Consider the following 17,664-nt stretch of genomic DNA (forward strand, 5'->3'; position numbering starts at 1 on the left):
AACAAAAACAAAAGAAAACTACATCAAATTTAAAAAAACGACACAACTAGACCTACAAAACACAAAACGTACTACTTATACTCAAAGTGATTTGGGCGCCATGTTTTTTTAGCCCTTCAAAAAGGAATCAACAAGCTGAGAAAAAAAAAAAAGGGTCCTATTACTGCCGACCCCAATTTGTGTTGGGCGGACTCTCACAAAAAAAATAATTATTACAAATATGCCATTGGTTTCAAAAAATCCAAAAAAAAACAATTATTACAAGTATGCCATTGATTCCCAAAAAATTGAATTCGAAACCCCAAACTTAAACGACCCGGCCAAGTCGTTTGGACTAAGTCCCAAACGACTTGGCCACACCGTTTGGGACTTAGTCCAAACGATCCAGCCACACTGGTCAAGAGCCCAAAAAACAGAACTTTGATTTTTTTTTCAAAGTTCAAATCCCAAACGACATGGCCACATCGTTTTGAACTAAGTCTAAACAGTGTGACCATATCGTTGGAGACTTAGTCCAAACGGTGTGACCATATCGTTGGGGATTTTTCTAAGTCCAAACGGTGTGGCCATTTTTTTTTATAAGTTCAAATCCCAAACGACATGGCCACATCGTTTTGGACTCAGTCCAGACGGTGTGGCCATGTCGTTTGGGATTTGAACTTTGAAAAAAAATTCAAAGTTCTGTTTTTTGGGCTCTTAACCGGTGTGGCCGGGTCGTTTAAATTTCGAATTCAATTTTTTGGAAATCAATAACATACTTATAATAATTGTTTTTTTTTGGATTTTTTGAAACCAATGACACACTTGTAATAATCGTTTTTTTTTTAGTCCGCCCAACACAAATTGGGTTCCGGCAGTAACAAATACCAAAAAAAAAGACCTATCACTTTTCTCACCGGCAGTTGTCTTTCTCCCAGCGCTCTCTCTTTCTCCCTGGCAGAGCTATCTCCTTCCCTCGTTCTCCTTCCCAACCCTCTCTCTCACGCACGTAAGAAGTTTAAGGTATATATATATATATATTTTTTTTTAAAACTTAAAATGTTAGGGTTAGTCGAAATTAAGTTATAATTTTTTTTTCCTTTCTTGTTTTTATTGCACTACGTATAATAACTTTTTTCAATTGTGTTTTTCTATTTGCAATTATTATAATTTTTCGAAAAGATTTGCTTTTTAATTCACATTTTGGTCTATACGATTTAATTTTACTAGGTAGTTTGTTTTTACAGAGCGGAATCAGACAAAAGCAACATGAAAATCCATTGTCTTAATAGTCTTTTACTTGATTTCTTAAAGAGGATGCTTGATGTTGGTCTGTACGATGAAGGTGGTGGCTACTTTTCAGCTGGAAGTATTACAACAACTCTGTGACTTGTACCTAGAGTTACTTCAGAAGTACAGGTAAAGCTATTAATTATCATCTCTCAGAATCCAATACAATACTAATGGGGTTATATCATTGGGTCAAACTGTCAATGGACTATTGGATATAGACTTGTTTGTGTGTATATCATTTGAAACTCACTTTAAGGTTACTGGCGTCTACTGAATATTTATGATTGTTTACATAGATTACTGATAACAAAAGTTCATCCTGGATTTGTTTGATATTTCTCTCTTTTTCCCCATGTCTAGAACCTAATGTAAAGGAGCGTTTTGATCTTCTCCTAATTACAATAAGGATGAACGGGAAGGGTTTGGGTTTTGGATATGACCGAGGTCGTTGTGAGCGAACTGCCTACGTATCTTCTCTCGATTTTCCTTTTTCTGGGGAGAGAAGAATCAGGTCTGACGTAGTTCCAGTAGGTGGTATTTATAGGATTCTGGGAGTGGAGATCCTTCAGACACGTGTACCCTTTGTGTACAAATGTAGGGTAGAGATCGTGAAATGAGTCTTTGGAGTGGTTTTGGTGTAAGTCGTGCTCGATTGGGAGTTGGCGCCGTAGTCCCTATTTCCGTGGTGGGACATACAAATAAGATTTTGGCAATGATTATATCCGCGGGCGCTCGCTTACGTCTCGGCAAAGTGTTCGTGACCGAGGTATCTTTGTTCGCACCACCTACTTGTAAGGAGTCGCCGCAGATCGGTCTTGGAGGTCGATGCGTTGAGGTCGCTTTTATGCTTCGCCCGCAATGTTCCTTAGTGGGGATATTGCTCCCTACACAACCCTCTCGGTTAGAATGGCCGGGTTCATGCAGCGACCACGAGAGAAGACTCAACACTTGGGTGTGAAGCATGAGCGAGCTATGGAGATCGCTCGTTTGGGATGCCACTGAGTTGGAAACTTGTAACAAGGTGGTTTTGGCGGAAAGAAAAATTGTGCGTGCGGTTGGGCACGCGACGTAATCATAGCAGCTTGGAAAGGAGTCGGGTCGCCGCTGTATTTGGAAGTCGAAAAAGACAGCCTTCCTTGGACACGCAGTGTGGGCTATATCATAGGCCGAATCATAACTTCTTGGGAACTGAACAGCGGTTGTGCAAAAATCAAAATTGAGGCAACCAAAAGGCATTTTCAGCTTCTTCTTCCGCAAAACGCAGTTTGAGGGCTTTGCAGCGTGAGTGCTTCGCTTCGCTGTTGCTTTTCATTTTCGCTTTGCTTTCTTCGCTCCAAAGTAGGGTTTGTTAAGTTGGTAGGTCGCTGTTAGGTTATAGGGTTTAGGGTTTGGTGATTCGAGAATAAGGTGATATTACAATGTCGGATTCTCGACGACACTCGCTCGAAAAGGTACGGGAGGTTTCAATCGAGCCGCGGAGAGAGTATGAAGAAGAGAATGAGGATTCGCCGAGCGCGGTGATGGTCGGACTGAAGTGGAAGAAGAAGTTAGGGTAGAGGAGGTTAATAGCCGATCCGGGTCGAGGATGAGGTGGCTAGTACGCCCGGTCGAGGAGAGATGACGCCAAAGCAGTGACCTACCCCAAGAGTCGTCAGATCGTCGGCCGCCACCCGGCTTTCCTTTCGAGAGCGAAAGCAAATGGGGGATTAATGTGCCCGACCTGAAATATAATGAACCTAGGTTGAGTGAAAATGTTCAGAGTGAGGGGTACAAGCCTCCAATGGTGGAGTAATCATATGTGAAGGTCACCGAGAGCGCTCATGCAACCTACCGCTCGAAATTGGTTTGTGACTTCGAAGTCATTGTGGGAAGTCTCCATGTCGGGTTCGTTGGAAACACCTCGGCGACTATTTAAGGTGTTCAATCTGTTGAATGCGAGTGGGAATTCCACATAGGTGTGTCCGACATAATAGAGCATTACGTAATGAGGCGGTCCGTAATCAACTTTAGCTTGCAAACCATGCCGACGCTGCTTATTGCTTGATGGTGTAAGCAATGAGGCCCGACGAGGGAGGCCGTTGTTGCTAGTGGGCAACTACATGCTAGTGGATGTAGGTTGCGAACTAGGATGTGTAGTCTAGCCGGTGGGTAGGCTTGTCTTCCTCTTGTTGTTTTAGTGGGTGAAGCCAACGCTTCTTCTAACCGGGTTCATCTCTTTGTTTTGTTTGCGGATGTTCCCGCGGGACTCGAACCGATCGTAGGGAGATAGAAAGGTTCGCGCGGTTGAGTCGGGAACAAAAGCGAAGCTAAGCTTCCAGAGTTTGCTCATTTCTTTGAGGAAAAAGGAGGTGCCGCGATCCGGAGAAGAGAAAGGTGCAAAAGAGAGCGAGCTCTAAGTCGAACGGCGAAGGGTGATGGAGAAGCGCATAAGTGATCTGATAACACGGAGGACCGAGACCGGGCGCTACGCCTCGAGGCGCGCCCCGTTGTGGAGGCTGCGGGCCGGTAGCTCGAAGCCATCCCGAGGATCGACCATTGATGCTCCCGTGGAGTTGAGATCAGAAGCTTTTCGCTTCCTCCTGTGGGTAGGTCGGAGAAGAGGAGAGCTGAAGTGGGCGAGCGGCAGGGAGCTCGAATGGCTAAAGTGGTGCGACATGCCCCTCGGGAGGGCTCGAGTGGAGGAGGTGGTGCTAGCGCTGGCGCCGAATCGGGCGCTGGCCCCGAAAGGTGTCATGGACTTGCCACCTTCGGTCGGGGATCTAGTCCGCCTCTACAAGGATCGGAACCCACCCGCTAGTGAAAGCGGCGACTCCCCGTAAGGCGAAAGTGGAAAAGCGGCCGTGGGTGGCGAGCCGAGGAGGCCCAATTTGTGTACCGACGAAAGCACGGAGGGCAGCCGAATCAGAAGCGCACCGATCGCAAATTTCGTGTAAAGGTAGCGGCCCGCTTGCTCGAAATGCATCGCCTGGATGGGAACCGCAAGGAATCGATGAGAAGGGATCGGGCGGATACCATACGCCGGATGGAAATCGCGCAATGTCCGGGTAATGAGAATTATCGTCCGCTAGTATAGCATGTTAACCTATGTTCGCTGCTTTGATCTGTTTGCATGTGTGCATTGTTGTAGCTTGTCACGGCTTCCAAAAGTTGAAAGAGATTGCGCGCACTGAAAACAGATAGGGAGTCCGGCCGGCCGACGGAAGAGCTGAAAACGCGCAGACGCCGCCAAGATGGAGCGTGATGAGCTCGGGGTCCGCGGAAGGCACATGAAGCTCGACTCTGTCGAAGATGCCGAAAGACACCGGTCGAAGATCCGAAGCGTTAGAAGGAGCGAAGGTAACGCTCGCGGCCGCGAATCGCGGAAATCGGGAGGTCGAACGATTATGTTCTCCATCGTGAAGAAAGTTGCTCGGACGCTACTAAAGGCGCATTTACGATCCGGATCTTGCGACTACGGAGATCTGGAAATGGATTACAAAGCTTTGAAGGAGGAACACGCGACGCCACGCCCCGCACTACGCTGAACAAAACGCAGGAGACGCGTCGGTGGGGCGATTGGGTCCTCCTTGATCATGCCGTAAACCGTGGTGTCCGAAGTCGAGCCGCTGCACCCGATCGCTACCATGAAGTTTAGAACCGACGGGATATCGATCGGGCGGAAGGGAGGGTCACGAGGGTTGATGAAGCGCTTTGAGCCCGGGCGAATCGACCGGGTGCCCATGGAGGGCGAATGCGAATTTATTATTATTTTTTGTTTCTTGCCGCCTTATATGCCGTGGATACAATAGAACCGGGTTTCCCTGGGTAACCCGGCGTTCGCCTTTGTTGTGTTTGTGTACTGTAATCTTGAACAAGCCGGTGTTACTTGCGGATTCGGGTAGCCGAATGTTGTTAATTCGTGTGGGCCCGGTTGGATTTCTGAGTAATCTCAAAGAACTCGCTCAACATTGAGTCAATGATGAAAAAACTATTAAACCAGTCTTCCTTTGTTTGCATCTGCGATGGTAGATAGGTGTTTTGTGTGTGTATGTCCGAAGTCGCTTTGCTCACTCATAGTTATGTAGGAGTATACGGGCTTAGAATGGAACGCCAGAGCCCATTGCGGGTGACGACCTCGCTACTTATGATTGGTAAAATGGGAGGAGCGCCCCGCTGTTGGAGTTATTTAGATTGGGCGCTCACGACGCAACGCGTGAGCATCGATCAGAGGAGTTTGGCCCGAGATGCGTCAATTGCTTTCGGTATTCGCCGCCGCCAACCGCAGTGTTCCGCGCGTGACATGACACGTGTAAGGAGATGAGCGGTTCATGGGACATAATGATGGCGGGCGGATGGCGCTTACGCCTCAAGGTGATAATGAGGCACTTAGGAAAAGACGCTTCCTAAGGAATATAAACCGCCAATATCTTAAAGGGGTTCTATCATTGTTGTGGCCTAAGCTTCCCTCATCATCTTTGCTCTGCTTCTTGCTTGCCTTTGTCACGCCGCCGCTTCTTCAAGTATGTGGTTTCTTATCTGCGCGTGTTATTCCGCTTGAGAAATACCTAGAGTAAGTTTTAACCGCCGCCGTAACTTTGCCGCTAGGTTAGGATGGCTAGATGTCGCGGCGTTTGAGAGAAACGCCCCACTATCAATGGAGGAAATGGAGTTTGAGCCTCATGTTCATGGTGATCGGGGAAGAGAAAGGTTGCGATGGAGAAACGGGGGTCATAAACGATCGAGGAGAGATAGTCGCCTGGCCGGGCGGCATTGATTCGTCGCCGCAAATGAGCTGGGCTTAAACAACCGGTCGTTCGGTTTAACGAAAGTCAGGGGCAAAGGTCGCCTCAGCCATCACGCGTGAGAGTTCGCCCCGCCATGTAAGGATGTGGGGAGCTTAATTCTACTACCGGGAAGACGGGAAGAAGCGGATGGTGAAACGCCGGATCAGAAGCTTCCACTCGGCCCCCATAAATACTAGCGCGCTCAAGGGATTGTGCTAGATGGTGATAAAGCAGAGGTTGAGGACGAGGACATGGGGACACTACTGGGGACGATGGATATGGCCGCTTGTTTGGTGAGTTCCTGATAGCTTAAGTCGTTGTTGCACCGACTTCCGATTAGTCCGGTGTTCTAACCGTGTTCATGCAGCTTTCTTGCGGTGGTATGATAAGTCGAAAAGATGCCGCGCAGCGCGCTCGAGACTAGTGGTAACCCGCACGTGGAGCTGGGGTTGATGCGAGCTGCGTGGGGGGTGGACAAGAAGAAACTAGAAGTGATGTCCACCAAGTACCAGAACGTAACTGCTGAGAACGCTGTACTGGTGACGGATATGACTGAGCTGGAAAGGGAATTGGCGGTTGTGACTGCTTATGCGAAGAAATGTCAGAAGGTGGCGCGAAAAGCGAAGAAGGCGATAATCGAAGCCCTCAGACGCCTATGCCGCTACCGACGAAAAAGTATGACACGCTGAGGAAAACGATTGCTGGCGAGGAAGAAAAGCCTGAAATGCGTGTGATGCTGAGGTCAGCTCGGCATACTGCTTCGACTAGCGCAGCCCCGGAAGACAAGCATGTCATTACTGAGAATTGATAAGGTGATCGCCATCCGACTCGTTAGTCTTAAGTTGTGAGTGTAGTCTACATTTCTCTCTTATATGAGAGCAAACAATAGAGCCGTGTTTTCGTGCTTGCCCGAAAGCAGTTCGGCATTTTCATTTGAGAACCGGTTTCCACGAAAAGCGGCGCTCAATACTTGGTGAATTTTTGTAATGATCATCGATCCGATTTCTGGTAATCCCAAAGAGATCGGTGGATGTAGCCGGATGACGTATGGTCCTATAATGTTATTTTGGATGTGTATGCATGCTTCTGTGTACTTGTGTGTAACTAGCATCCTGACTCGGGTTCTAGAAATATGCGTCCTGTTATGTAGTCAACCCTAGAAATATAGGTCGTTGATGGGACAGGAATTGGATGGGCTACGGTGCCGTGGAGCTCGGAGAGGCGCTTGCTTTCGAGGAGAAGCGTTCTCGTGTGGTCGATCCTAGAAATTTAGGGCCGCGACGTAACAAGACTTGGAAAGGCTGTAGAGCCGGTAAACTCCAGAGAGCTGTATGCTCGCGGAGAATGTTTTCGTGTAGTCGATCCTAGAAATATAGGTCCTCGACGTAACAAGAATTGGAGAGGCTATGTAGCCGCTGAGCTCCGTAGAGTCGGTGCTCATGAAAGCGTTCTCGTGTAGTCGATCCTAGAAATATAGGTCCTCGACGAACAAGAATTGGAGAGGCTATGTAGCCGATGAGCTCGAGAGCGGTGCTCATGAGAGATGTTCTCGCAGTCGATCCTAGAAATATAGGTCCTCGACGTAACAAGAATTGGAGAGGCTATGTAGCCAGTGAGCTCCAGAGAGCTGTGTGCTCGCGGAGAGCGTTCTCGTGTAGTCGATCCTAGAAATATAGGTCCTCGACGTAACAAGAATTGGAGAGGCTATGTAGCCATTGAGCTCCAGAGAGCTGTGGTGCTCGAGAAGCGTTCTCGTAGTCGATCCTAGAAATATAGGTCCTCGACGTAACAAGAATTGAGAGGCTATGTAGCCGGTGAGCTCCGCAGAGAGCTGGTGCTCGCTAAAGAAATGTAGTCGATCCTAGAAATGTAGGTCCTCGACGTAACAAGAATTGGAGAGGCTATGTAGCCAGTGAGCTCCGTGAGTCCGCGCGAGAGCCGCTAAGTGTAGTCGATCCTAGAAATATAGGTCCCTCGACGTAACAAGAATTGATAGGCTATGTAGCCATTGAGCTCGCAGAGTCGCGGTGCTCGCCGAGAGCCGTTCTCGATTAGCGAGAGTATGTCACCGGCGAGGACGGCGAGCCAAGTAAAACGTGTTGAGCGTCTATGCTTTGTAAACTGGTTGACTTGCCAATACAAATAAAGATAGTAACTTGTATTAAATAACACAGGAAACTTATTTAACATTAATGTGAACCAAAACATGTACAACATGGATGGCTTATTGGTAAAAAAAAAAAATTCAGTAGATAAGTATTTCAAGGTCGAGGCAACATCTTCCCCTCTTGGGTTCTTATCCAGTATGCTCCATTGCCGACGACGCGTTCCACGATGTAGGGGCCTTCCCATGTGGGCTTAACTTGAATCGCCCCGCCTTTTTGAGCACTAGGTCTCCAGTTGAAAAGACCTAGGATGAACTCGCTTATCAGTAGGAGTTCTTCGAGTTTGCTTTGTAAGATCGCGACTCGGACGGCAGCCTAAGTCTCGCTTTTCTTCCAACAGTCGACGTCTCGCGATAACACGGAGTCGTTATGCCCCGACTCAACAAGTTCGATCGAGTTGTAGTGACGGTCACCGGTGGGAATTACGACTTCGCGGCCATAACATAAGGAGAATGGCGACTCACGCCGATCGGAGCGAAGCCGTGGTGCGGTGAGCCCATAGAATGTTTTCCAACCGGTTTGGCCATCGCTCTTATTCTTTTCAATCTTTTTCTTCAAATTTTCCAAGATTGCTTTGTTATCGGGTTTCGCTTGCCGTTACTCGAAAGCGCATCGCGGAGTAGAGAACGCATGAATGATCTTCCACTTGGCTAGGAACTCTTTAACCGCTCGCCTTTGAATTGAGGCCCATTGTCCATTACTAATGTATGTGGTAAACCAAATCGGTGATAATGTGAGTCCGGATGAAGTTTCGACATGGGACTCTTTGACGCGTGTCTTGAGGAATGGCCTCGACCCACTTGGTGAAGTAGTCGGTTGCAGGCTAGGACAAAGCGGAAGCCGCATTTTCGGTGGGATGAATGGTCCCATGATGTCCATGCCCCACATGTGAAATGGCCACGGCCGCTCGCTATCTTGTCGACCGGGCCATGAAAGGTTGGATGATATCAGGGGTTTAACGCTTGGCATTTGAGACATTTGAGGGCGATGCTTTAGCATCGACCGCATCCGGGGCCGAAATATCCTCGAGAGATGGCCTTGTGAGCTAATGAAATCACGGGCGTGATTTCCACATTCTCCTTGGATTTCGCAAAAATCAATTGACCCGCTTCTCGGGTAATGCATCGTAAGTGTGGGCCACCAAATGATTTCTGAATAGCTTGTTTTGGACTAAACAATAACGCCGAAGCTTGATAAGAGACCTGCCGCCTTGGTACGCCCCTCGTGGAGCGTCCGCGGCTTGATATAATCGATGATGGGTCGCATCCATGTTTGGCTCAACCGACCGGGCGGAGAGAGGAAATAGGTCGCTTATCATCAAGGTGTGGTCGACTTGGTATGCGTGTCGGTCGGCGACTTCTTTCTATGAGAACTTGTCGGGAACGCAGCTGGTCCGGGTAGCCAAATAAGCTAAACCGTCAAGGCGTTCTCCTCACGCAAGAAATGATGTATGTGTACCGCTTAAAAGAAGGCAATAACCGATGAACGACCTAAAGATACTTGGAAAGGTTACCTTCGTGGGTAGTGTACTTTTTGCAACCCGGGCGAATCCACCGGGCCATGAAGTCACTAAAGACTTGAGCTCTTCGACACCGAAATGCAACGCCATCCTTAGTCCCCTAATTAGCCAGCAGACTTCGGCTTCATTGTTGGAAGTTGCAAAATCAATGCGGACCGACTTTTCAATCATATTTCCGTCGGGAAACTAAGACGACTCGATGCCGCTTCCACCGAGATTACTCGAACCATCCACAAAGAGAGACCAGGCGATTTTGACTCCGCTTTTGTGTCCGGGAGCTCGGTTTCTTGTTCCCGGGTCCTCGACCGAAATCTGCTAGGAAATCGGGCGACGACGACCGACCTTTCTGAGAAGTGCGGGGGACGAACTCTATGTGGTGTTCTCCGAGTTCTTCGGCCCAAACTGCCATTCGGGTAGTCTTGTTTTCTTTGTGAAGGACTTTCTTCAATGGAAGGTCGGTAAGAACTTTGATTTGATGTGCTTGAAAGTACGGCCCCAACTTCCGTATGAATACAACAAAGCAAGTACGCTCGCTCCAGAAGGAATAATTCTTTTCGGCTGGCGTGAGTGTCTTACTCGTGAAGTAGATCGGCTTCTCTGAATTGTTCTCCTCTTTAAAGAGAACTGAGCTGATGGCGAAATCGGAGACGGCCAGATAAAGCCCCAATGTCTCTCCATATATTGGTTTGGCTAAGACGGGAGGCGTGGTGAGATACTCTTTGAGAGTAGCGAATGCATGATGACATTGATCGCTTCCATGAAAACGGCTCGCTTTTTGAGGAGCCGCAGAACGGCCTACACTTATCCGAGGCCCTTGATATGAACCGCCGAGCCACACCATTCCCCGACAATTTCTCAGATTCGTTTCTTTGTGCGTGGATCGGGCATATCTAAGAACGCTTGATCTGGTCGATTTGCTCGATCCCGCCACAACTGCGACACCGATACCCTAAAAACTTGCCGAGGGACGCCCCAAAGAGGCATTTTTCTGGTTCAACTTCATGCCCGTGACGACGAAGTCCGGAGAACGCTTTGTTCGAGGTGGGTGAGGTGATCACCGCCTTTTTGCTTTTGACCACCATGTCGCCAATGTAGACCTCCATGGTGTCGCCTAACATGTCTTGGAACATATCGCTGACTGAGGCGTTGGTATGTCGCCCCCGCTCTTCGACCGAACGGAGGACGCGTTGTAGCAATAAATCCCTTTGTCTCGTAATGAACGAAGTCTTCTCTTGATCTTCCTCGGCGAGCTGGATTTGGTTGTACCCACCGTGACGATCCATAAAGGAGAGGAGCTCATGACCACGTGGTTTGGTCGACAAGGTGGTCAATGCGAGGCAAGGGAAAACTGCCTTTTGGCGTGGCCGATTGACATTTGTGAAGTCGACACATAGGCTTAACCGTGCCATTCTTTTGGGGACGGCGACAATATTTGCAATCCACTCGGGGTAATCTACCTTTCCCGATGAAACCGACTTGCTTGAAGTTTTTCGACCTCGCCGTTGATGGCTTTTGAAAGCGCAGGGATAGTCCTGATCACGAGGTCGCTTGGTTTGGACCGGGTTTAGCATTGGGGTTCACATTTAATTTATGGCATGCGATTTGAGGATCGACTCGGCACATCAATATACGACCAGCAAAAACATTTTATTCATAGATAAAAAATTTACAAGTCGGGTCTTTAACATGGGTCGAGGTTGGCCCCCCTACATAGACGAACTTGGGGTCGCCGCCGTTGCCTAAGTTCACTTTTCTTTTTCTTCACCGGAGGTTTTACAATTGGTGGCGGCTAACTACTTGGCGACTCACTTCCGCAGAAGGGGCGAACCGGCCGGTGGATCGATCCGACCGGTCGCTAATGGTGGAGCGACTTGTTCGCCACGCCGCCGGGGTAGCCACTTAACCGGGAGTGGGACCGGCTGCAAACACATTGATGGCGGTGCGGCTGCTCGGGTAAATCGTGGGCGGCCGACATGGGCTGAGACGATCTCTGAAACTTTAACTGACGGAGCCACTGTCGCTGGGTCAAAGCTAGAGGTCTTCGCCGGTGCATTGAGGACTCGGGGAGCGAAAAGCGGTATCGGCATTGAGAGAACTTCGCTTGTAAGAGCCCCCGCCGCTTTGGCGCCGGGTTGACTTCGCGACTAAGTCACGCGGCCATTGTGGTAGCCGAGAGGATCCCGTATGGTGGGAAGTAATTCACGAGCGGTCGCATCTGTTGATTTGACCTGGTTACAATGGTACACTTCAAGTTGATTGCTTCTAAGCTCCATCATGCCTCGAGGTCCTGGGAAACGGAGAACTTGATGTAAAGTGGACGGTACGGCCTGCATCTGATGAATCCAAATGACGCCCGAGGATGGCATTGTATGGCGAATTTGTCGTGAACGCAGAACCGAAAGTATTACAGTAATCTTATCCTCTCGAGATCCCACCGATATCGGTAAGATAATGTCACCAATGGGGTCGGCTCGAGCCATTGAACCCGTGAAAGGGGGTGATTGGGTCGACGAACGGACTTGGGGAGGTTCATCTCTTGCATGGTGTGGTAAAATAAGATGTCACAGAACCGCCAGTGGTCGATCGACGACGCTTTGATCGGCCCAAATGATTTTGACATGAACGACCAATGCGCTTATTATGAGGAAGGCAGACTTTGCTTAAGTCGGCCTCGCGGAAAGTGATATCGCTGCTACGCGACTGAACCACGCCATGGCGTGAGCTGCCTGTGAAGTAAAATGATAGACTTCAAGAAGAGCGCAACCCGACGCCTTTTCTCTGGAAGAGGTCACTTTAATCGTCCGGAAAGGTAATCACATGAATAGTCACGCGAGCATTGTCACGATCGGACGAAGTGTTGCCTTCTCGCGACGAAACAATCACGGAGCGCCCTCTACCGTGAGGACGAGCCCGCACTTTGGCGATGACGGTGAGGTGGAGACCGACTCACGCATACGACGAGCCATCAACTTGTGACGCAGTCGCCATCGAATGCTAGTGTAATGTTTGATATAACCAGCTTCCACCGTGTCTTGAGATAATGCTTGAGCCCCCAAAGATGCATCGGTTTCATGGCACTTTGCTTTATGAAATGCACAAAAGGCTTGCCAGTCGACCGCGGGTCACCGATGTTTGGCCGGAAAAATGAGGGCGCTTTTAATCTTATCCAAAGATGTGACCGGGAACGGTCGTGACGCTGAATTCTCACCGTTATCCGATCGCAGACGAAGCCGTGCAAAATTCCGGGCGCTTCTTCTTTGCCCGGGAACGATCCGAGACTTCAAATGACCTCGTGGTTCTTCTAAACCATGGAGTTTTAAAGTTTCCTCGCGAAATTGATGTACTTTTGTCCACGCCGAAAACAGAGCTCGGACAGTGTCTCTGGGCGTTCCTTCATCAACGACCTAGCGAGGTCGCTGTTTCGCACTCGGCAAGCATTGGAAAAGGCCAGTGTGGCGAAAGATTCTTTCAAGCCACTTTCCATGCACAGCAGTTCGGCCTTGAACCGTCCTAGGAATTCACGAATAGTTTCGCCCTCCTTGAATGATAATTGAAACAGAGAATCAAGATCTGCCTTCTTCCCTACCATTGTGGGACGATCGGGCCGGGAACAAATCGATGAAGTCGCTCAAGGTGTTTATAGAATCGGACTCCGATGAAAAGAACTAATCGAGAGCCCATCTTTGAGGTCGGGCCGGAAATAATCTGCGATGGAGATAATCAAACTCGGGTGAGTCAGAAAGTGCCAAACTCGAATATAGCGAGCCACATGTCAATTCGACGGCATGTGTCGCCGCCGCATATGGGAAAGCGTGGCGGATAAAGTCATGTGGAGAAGATTTATCGAGGACCTCTCAAGGTGAACGGAGATGCACGATACGCCTTAAGCATCTTGTGCACAACTGCGGTCGAATCCTTCTTCGCAATGGGTCCGCCAATTCTTTGGGATAACTCATTAATCTGGCCGATTAACGCCATTGATGTCGTTTCGGCCCGTTGCCGAATTTGTTGTTGCCGATAACTATCCACCGAAAGCACGTAAAGTAGCATTTTCCTCCCCGAAAGCAAGGAAATGCTCTCATTCGCTATTCCTAACCGGTGGGCAAGGTTCTGAACTTGATCTTCTATGCTAACCATGCTTCGTGGGCTGGAGAGTTAGAGATGGATGAACTAATCTAAAGTGGCTCTCCAGTAATCGAAACCACAGACGGCGCCAATGTAAAGGAGCGTTTTGATCTTCTCCTAATTACAATAAGGATGAAGGGGAAGGGTTTGGGTTTTGGATATGACCGAGGTCGCTGTGAGCGAACTGCCTACGTATCTTCTCTCGATTTTCCTTTTTCTGGGGAGAGAAGAATCAGGTCTGATGTAGTTCCAGTAGGTGGTATTTATAGGATTCTGGGAGTGGAGATCCTTCAGACACGTGTACCCTTTGTGTACAAATGTAGGGTAGAGATCGTGAATGAGTGCTGGAGTGGTTTTGGTGTAAGTCGCGGCTCGATTGGGAGTTGGCGCGGTAGTCCCTATTTCCCGGTGGTGGGACATACAAATAAGATTTTGGCAATGATTATATCTAGTGGGGCGCGTTCTGTCTCTGGCAAAGTGTTCGTACTGAGGTATCTTTGTTCGTACCACCTACTTGTAAGGAGTCGCTCGCAGATCGGTCTTGGAGGTCAATGCGTTGAGGTCGCTTATGCTTCGTCTGCAATGTTCCTTAGTGGGGATATTGCTCCCCTACACCTAACATTTCATAAAAATGAAATTGAGTTCTATAAATTATTTTATTTCAGCTAATCATTTACTAGTTTAGTTACTTGCAGGACTGTAGACATTAAAGCTAAGTCATCTGAAGACAAGGAACATGACATAAGTGAGCTCTCATTTACTGAGCTGAGAGATAAAATTCTAGCTCTTGATCCTCTTGACAAGGACTTAGTGTTCAAAGCCAATCAAGCAGAGGCAGACTTTTGGAGGAAATCAGAAAGATATAGAGTGGGTTGGAATGATGAGATTTTGGGGTTCGATTGTGGTGGTCAACAGTGGGTCTCAGAGACTTGCTTCCCTTCTGGAAGTTTGGCAAAACCAAGCATGCAGGATTTGGAAGTCTTGCTTACCTGTAAGTTTTCTCCACCCCTAAATCCAAAATATATTCGATTTACTATTTCTTGTTGTTTTGTTTTTGATTAATTAGTTAGGTTATTTTTTGTTAAATTTGGTTTTGATTGTTTGTTGAGGTTTGGGGTATGTCGGGTTTTAATTTAATTTGGGGATTTTTCAATCAAAGGTCGGTTTCGATATGCTTTGTTAGAGATTTTCAATTAATTTTGGTTCTGATTGTTTGATGAGGTTTGGGGTTATGTAGGCACTTATTTGACTTGATTGTGCGTGAAAATTTGTGTTTTTGGAATATGAGTTTGTATTGGTGATAACCACGCACAAACGAATACTGACGATCATTTTTCCTGCAAATAGAATTAATTCTGATAAGTAATTTTGATTTTTTTGTGTACTGCTATTGTGTCTATTGTATTAGCTTGAGTAGATCATAATTTGATTGAATTGGAACCGGGGCAATTGTTTACAATCTCTGAGCTTGAGTGTGGTTGGTGGTGTGATGTTTGTCATCTTTATGGATTTAGTTATCTTGTTAGAAGCTCGGTCATGAGCCTTTTAGAGGGTGAAGTACTTAAAATTGTACACATAGAGGTATATGTAGTCGTTCTAAGATTATTATTATCTTGTGAATTTCCAATGTACATGTTTGATGTTTGGTTAACACCACACTATTTTTTTTTTCCGCTAAATACACTACACTGTTTTGAGTTCACATTCTCACGTAAGGAAGTTGAATGGTTAATTTTTATGTATATATGTATTGGCATAGTTTATTTTAAGTTTGTTTGTACTAAGATTGTTAGGAGACTAAAAGTGGTCATTGTGACTTGATGTTGGTACGATATATATGTGCCCATGTAATGATATTGTTATGTAAATAACAGTTTTACTGCTGCTTACCAGTTAGAACTTGTTTGTGGCCTACTCTCTTACAATAGCAGTTCATTTTTCCTTCGAATGTGTCCCCTCTTCCATGCTTGCTCTACATTTCTGTTCCATTTTCAGTTTCAACTTTACTTGGGCTAAATTTTATTTGTGTAGTTTGATGCTTCCTTGATCACGATATCTGATTAGTAAAACGTTGGTTTGTGAGATTTAATTCCTTCGATGCTTTTATGTACCTTTTCCCTGGAGCGTAATTGCGTAATTGTTTGCTACAATTTTAAATGGATTTTTTTTGGTGTTGCTAATTTTGACTGGTTGATTGGGGATCACCCAGTACGGATTTTTGTGTTACAGTTCCTGGTAAAGGGATTTGCTAAATTGGTTTATTGCACAAGGATTCTACAACTCTACTTGATCAAGTAAATTTTTCCTTTTGATATTCTGCCTTTGGATATTGTTTTTGCCAGTTTGATTTTTTGCTAATGTTGAATCCAAGTACTGCAATGCATGGGTAGTTGATATTGTCCCCTAGCCTACTAGACAAACTTGGCTATTGAGTTTTGAGATGGAGTCAATGCTAAAAGCTTACTTTTCTTGTTGGTTATAGTTTACTTATGAATAACTCATTTTTCCTTTCTAAATTTTGGCATTTAGTGATAGAGAAATAGCTAATTTCCAGTCCCGCATTGTGCTTTTAGAACCTTGTTGTCAAAGACCCTATTTCTTGTAGTGGAACCAGGTCGACAATCCCAAAATCCCAATTTGTGTATGTGTTAATGCAAGTATTAATTATGTGTAGTGCCCACAACAACAAAGGGGGATTGTATGCGGATATTATGTATTGTGCTTTATGCGAGATTTAGTAGAGGATCCTGGTCCACCACTAAAAAAAAAAAGGTGACTATAAAGTAGCATTATTTTTCATATAGTCTTAGCTAGCTTATAAATTTGTGCATGTGTAAATATGGTAGGCAATGCATTGCCTGCATTATTTATTTTCATAATATTTATAATATATTTTTCGTCGAACAGGTATTGGAGTTCTCTAGCAAGAAGAGTTACATTTCTGAAATAGATGAAGTTCGTCTTGAATTTATCGAGTTTATCCAACAATTTATCTGAGTAGTTAATTTGGGTAACTGGACTTCTATATTTTCCCTTTCTTTTCGTATATTTACTTTTCTTATCGATTTTTTTTTTCTTACTTGTGCAATATACCCTTCTTGATTCACTTGCTTTTTAATTTTATATTATAGTCATAATGGAATGACGACTTCATGATATGATGCAGATGTATGGATCGATTAACAGATGAATAGATGGCAGCTAGGTTTTTTGGTGTTGGAAGTGCGCACAACAAGCTAAGATATTGCTAGGATGGTATTGGAGCTATGTAGTTTTTTTTTTTTTTTTTTTTTTGTGATTCTTTTGGTATTAGAATGACTTTTTTTGTTAGGAGTCAAACTAGATGATAAATACTTGGTTTAATCGATGAAATCAATAGAAGTTAATTGTTTTGAATGTTGTTTCTTTCTTCTCGAGTGGATGTTGTTTCCGTATCATAAAGCAGGTTAAAGTGATTTTGGTTGTGATGTTTTGATAAATATATGTAGATGTTGTTTCTGTCATAAAACAGGTTAATAGGATTTTGGTTATAACGTATAGGATGCACGTACAAAAATGAGAAAGTTTTTTAAAAAAATTATTTTCATTTGTGTCACTTTTGGAAAAAGTGACATAGTATCTATTAAAAGGCTTTTTTTTTCATACGAGTTACATGGAGTTGATTTCCAAAAATGACACAAGAAGTAAAGGGTTTTTGTGTCGCTTTTGACGTACTTGTGTCTTACTCTGGTCCAAAAGTGACACATTAGTTGTGTCACTTTTGACGTATTTATGTCTCACTCGGGTCCAAAAGTGACACAACTAGTATACTTAATGTGTC

General features: G+C 46.0%; 1 protein-coding gene across 1 annotated transcript; it reads left to right on the forward strand.

Moving 5' to 3' along the window:
• The first annotated feature begins 837 nt into the window (after nucleotides 1–837).
• LOC147519469 (L-galactono-1,4-lactone dehydrogenase, mitochondrial-like) lies at nucleotides 838–17,240 on the forward strand. The gene is made up of 5 exons (XM_086591055.1): nucleotides 838–1,002; nucleotides 1,294–1,398; nucleotides 14,540–14,835; nucleotides 16,054–16,138; nucleotides 17,011–17,240. The coding sequence occupies exons 2-5, from the start codon at nucleotides 1,304–1,306 to the stop codon at nucleotides 17,036–17,038; spliced, it is 504 nt and encodes a 167-aa protein (XP_086447181.1). The 5' UTR covers nucleotides 838–1,002; nucleotides 1,294–1,303; the 3' UTR covers nucleotides 17,039–17,240.
• The last annotated feature ends 424 nt before the right edge of the window (nucleotides 17,241–17,664 follow it).

The sequence above is a fragment of the Coptis chinensis genome, chromosome 2 (genome assembly GCF_015680905.1).
Source record: "Coptis chinensis isolate HL-2020 chromosome 2, ASM1568090v1, whole genome shotgun sequence".
Taxonomy (NCBI): Eukaryota; Viridiplantae; Streptophyta; class Magnoliopsida; order Ranunculales; family Ranunculaceae; genus Coptis; species Coptis chinensis.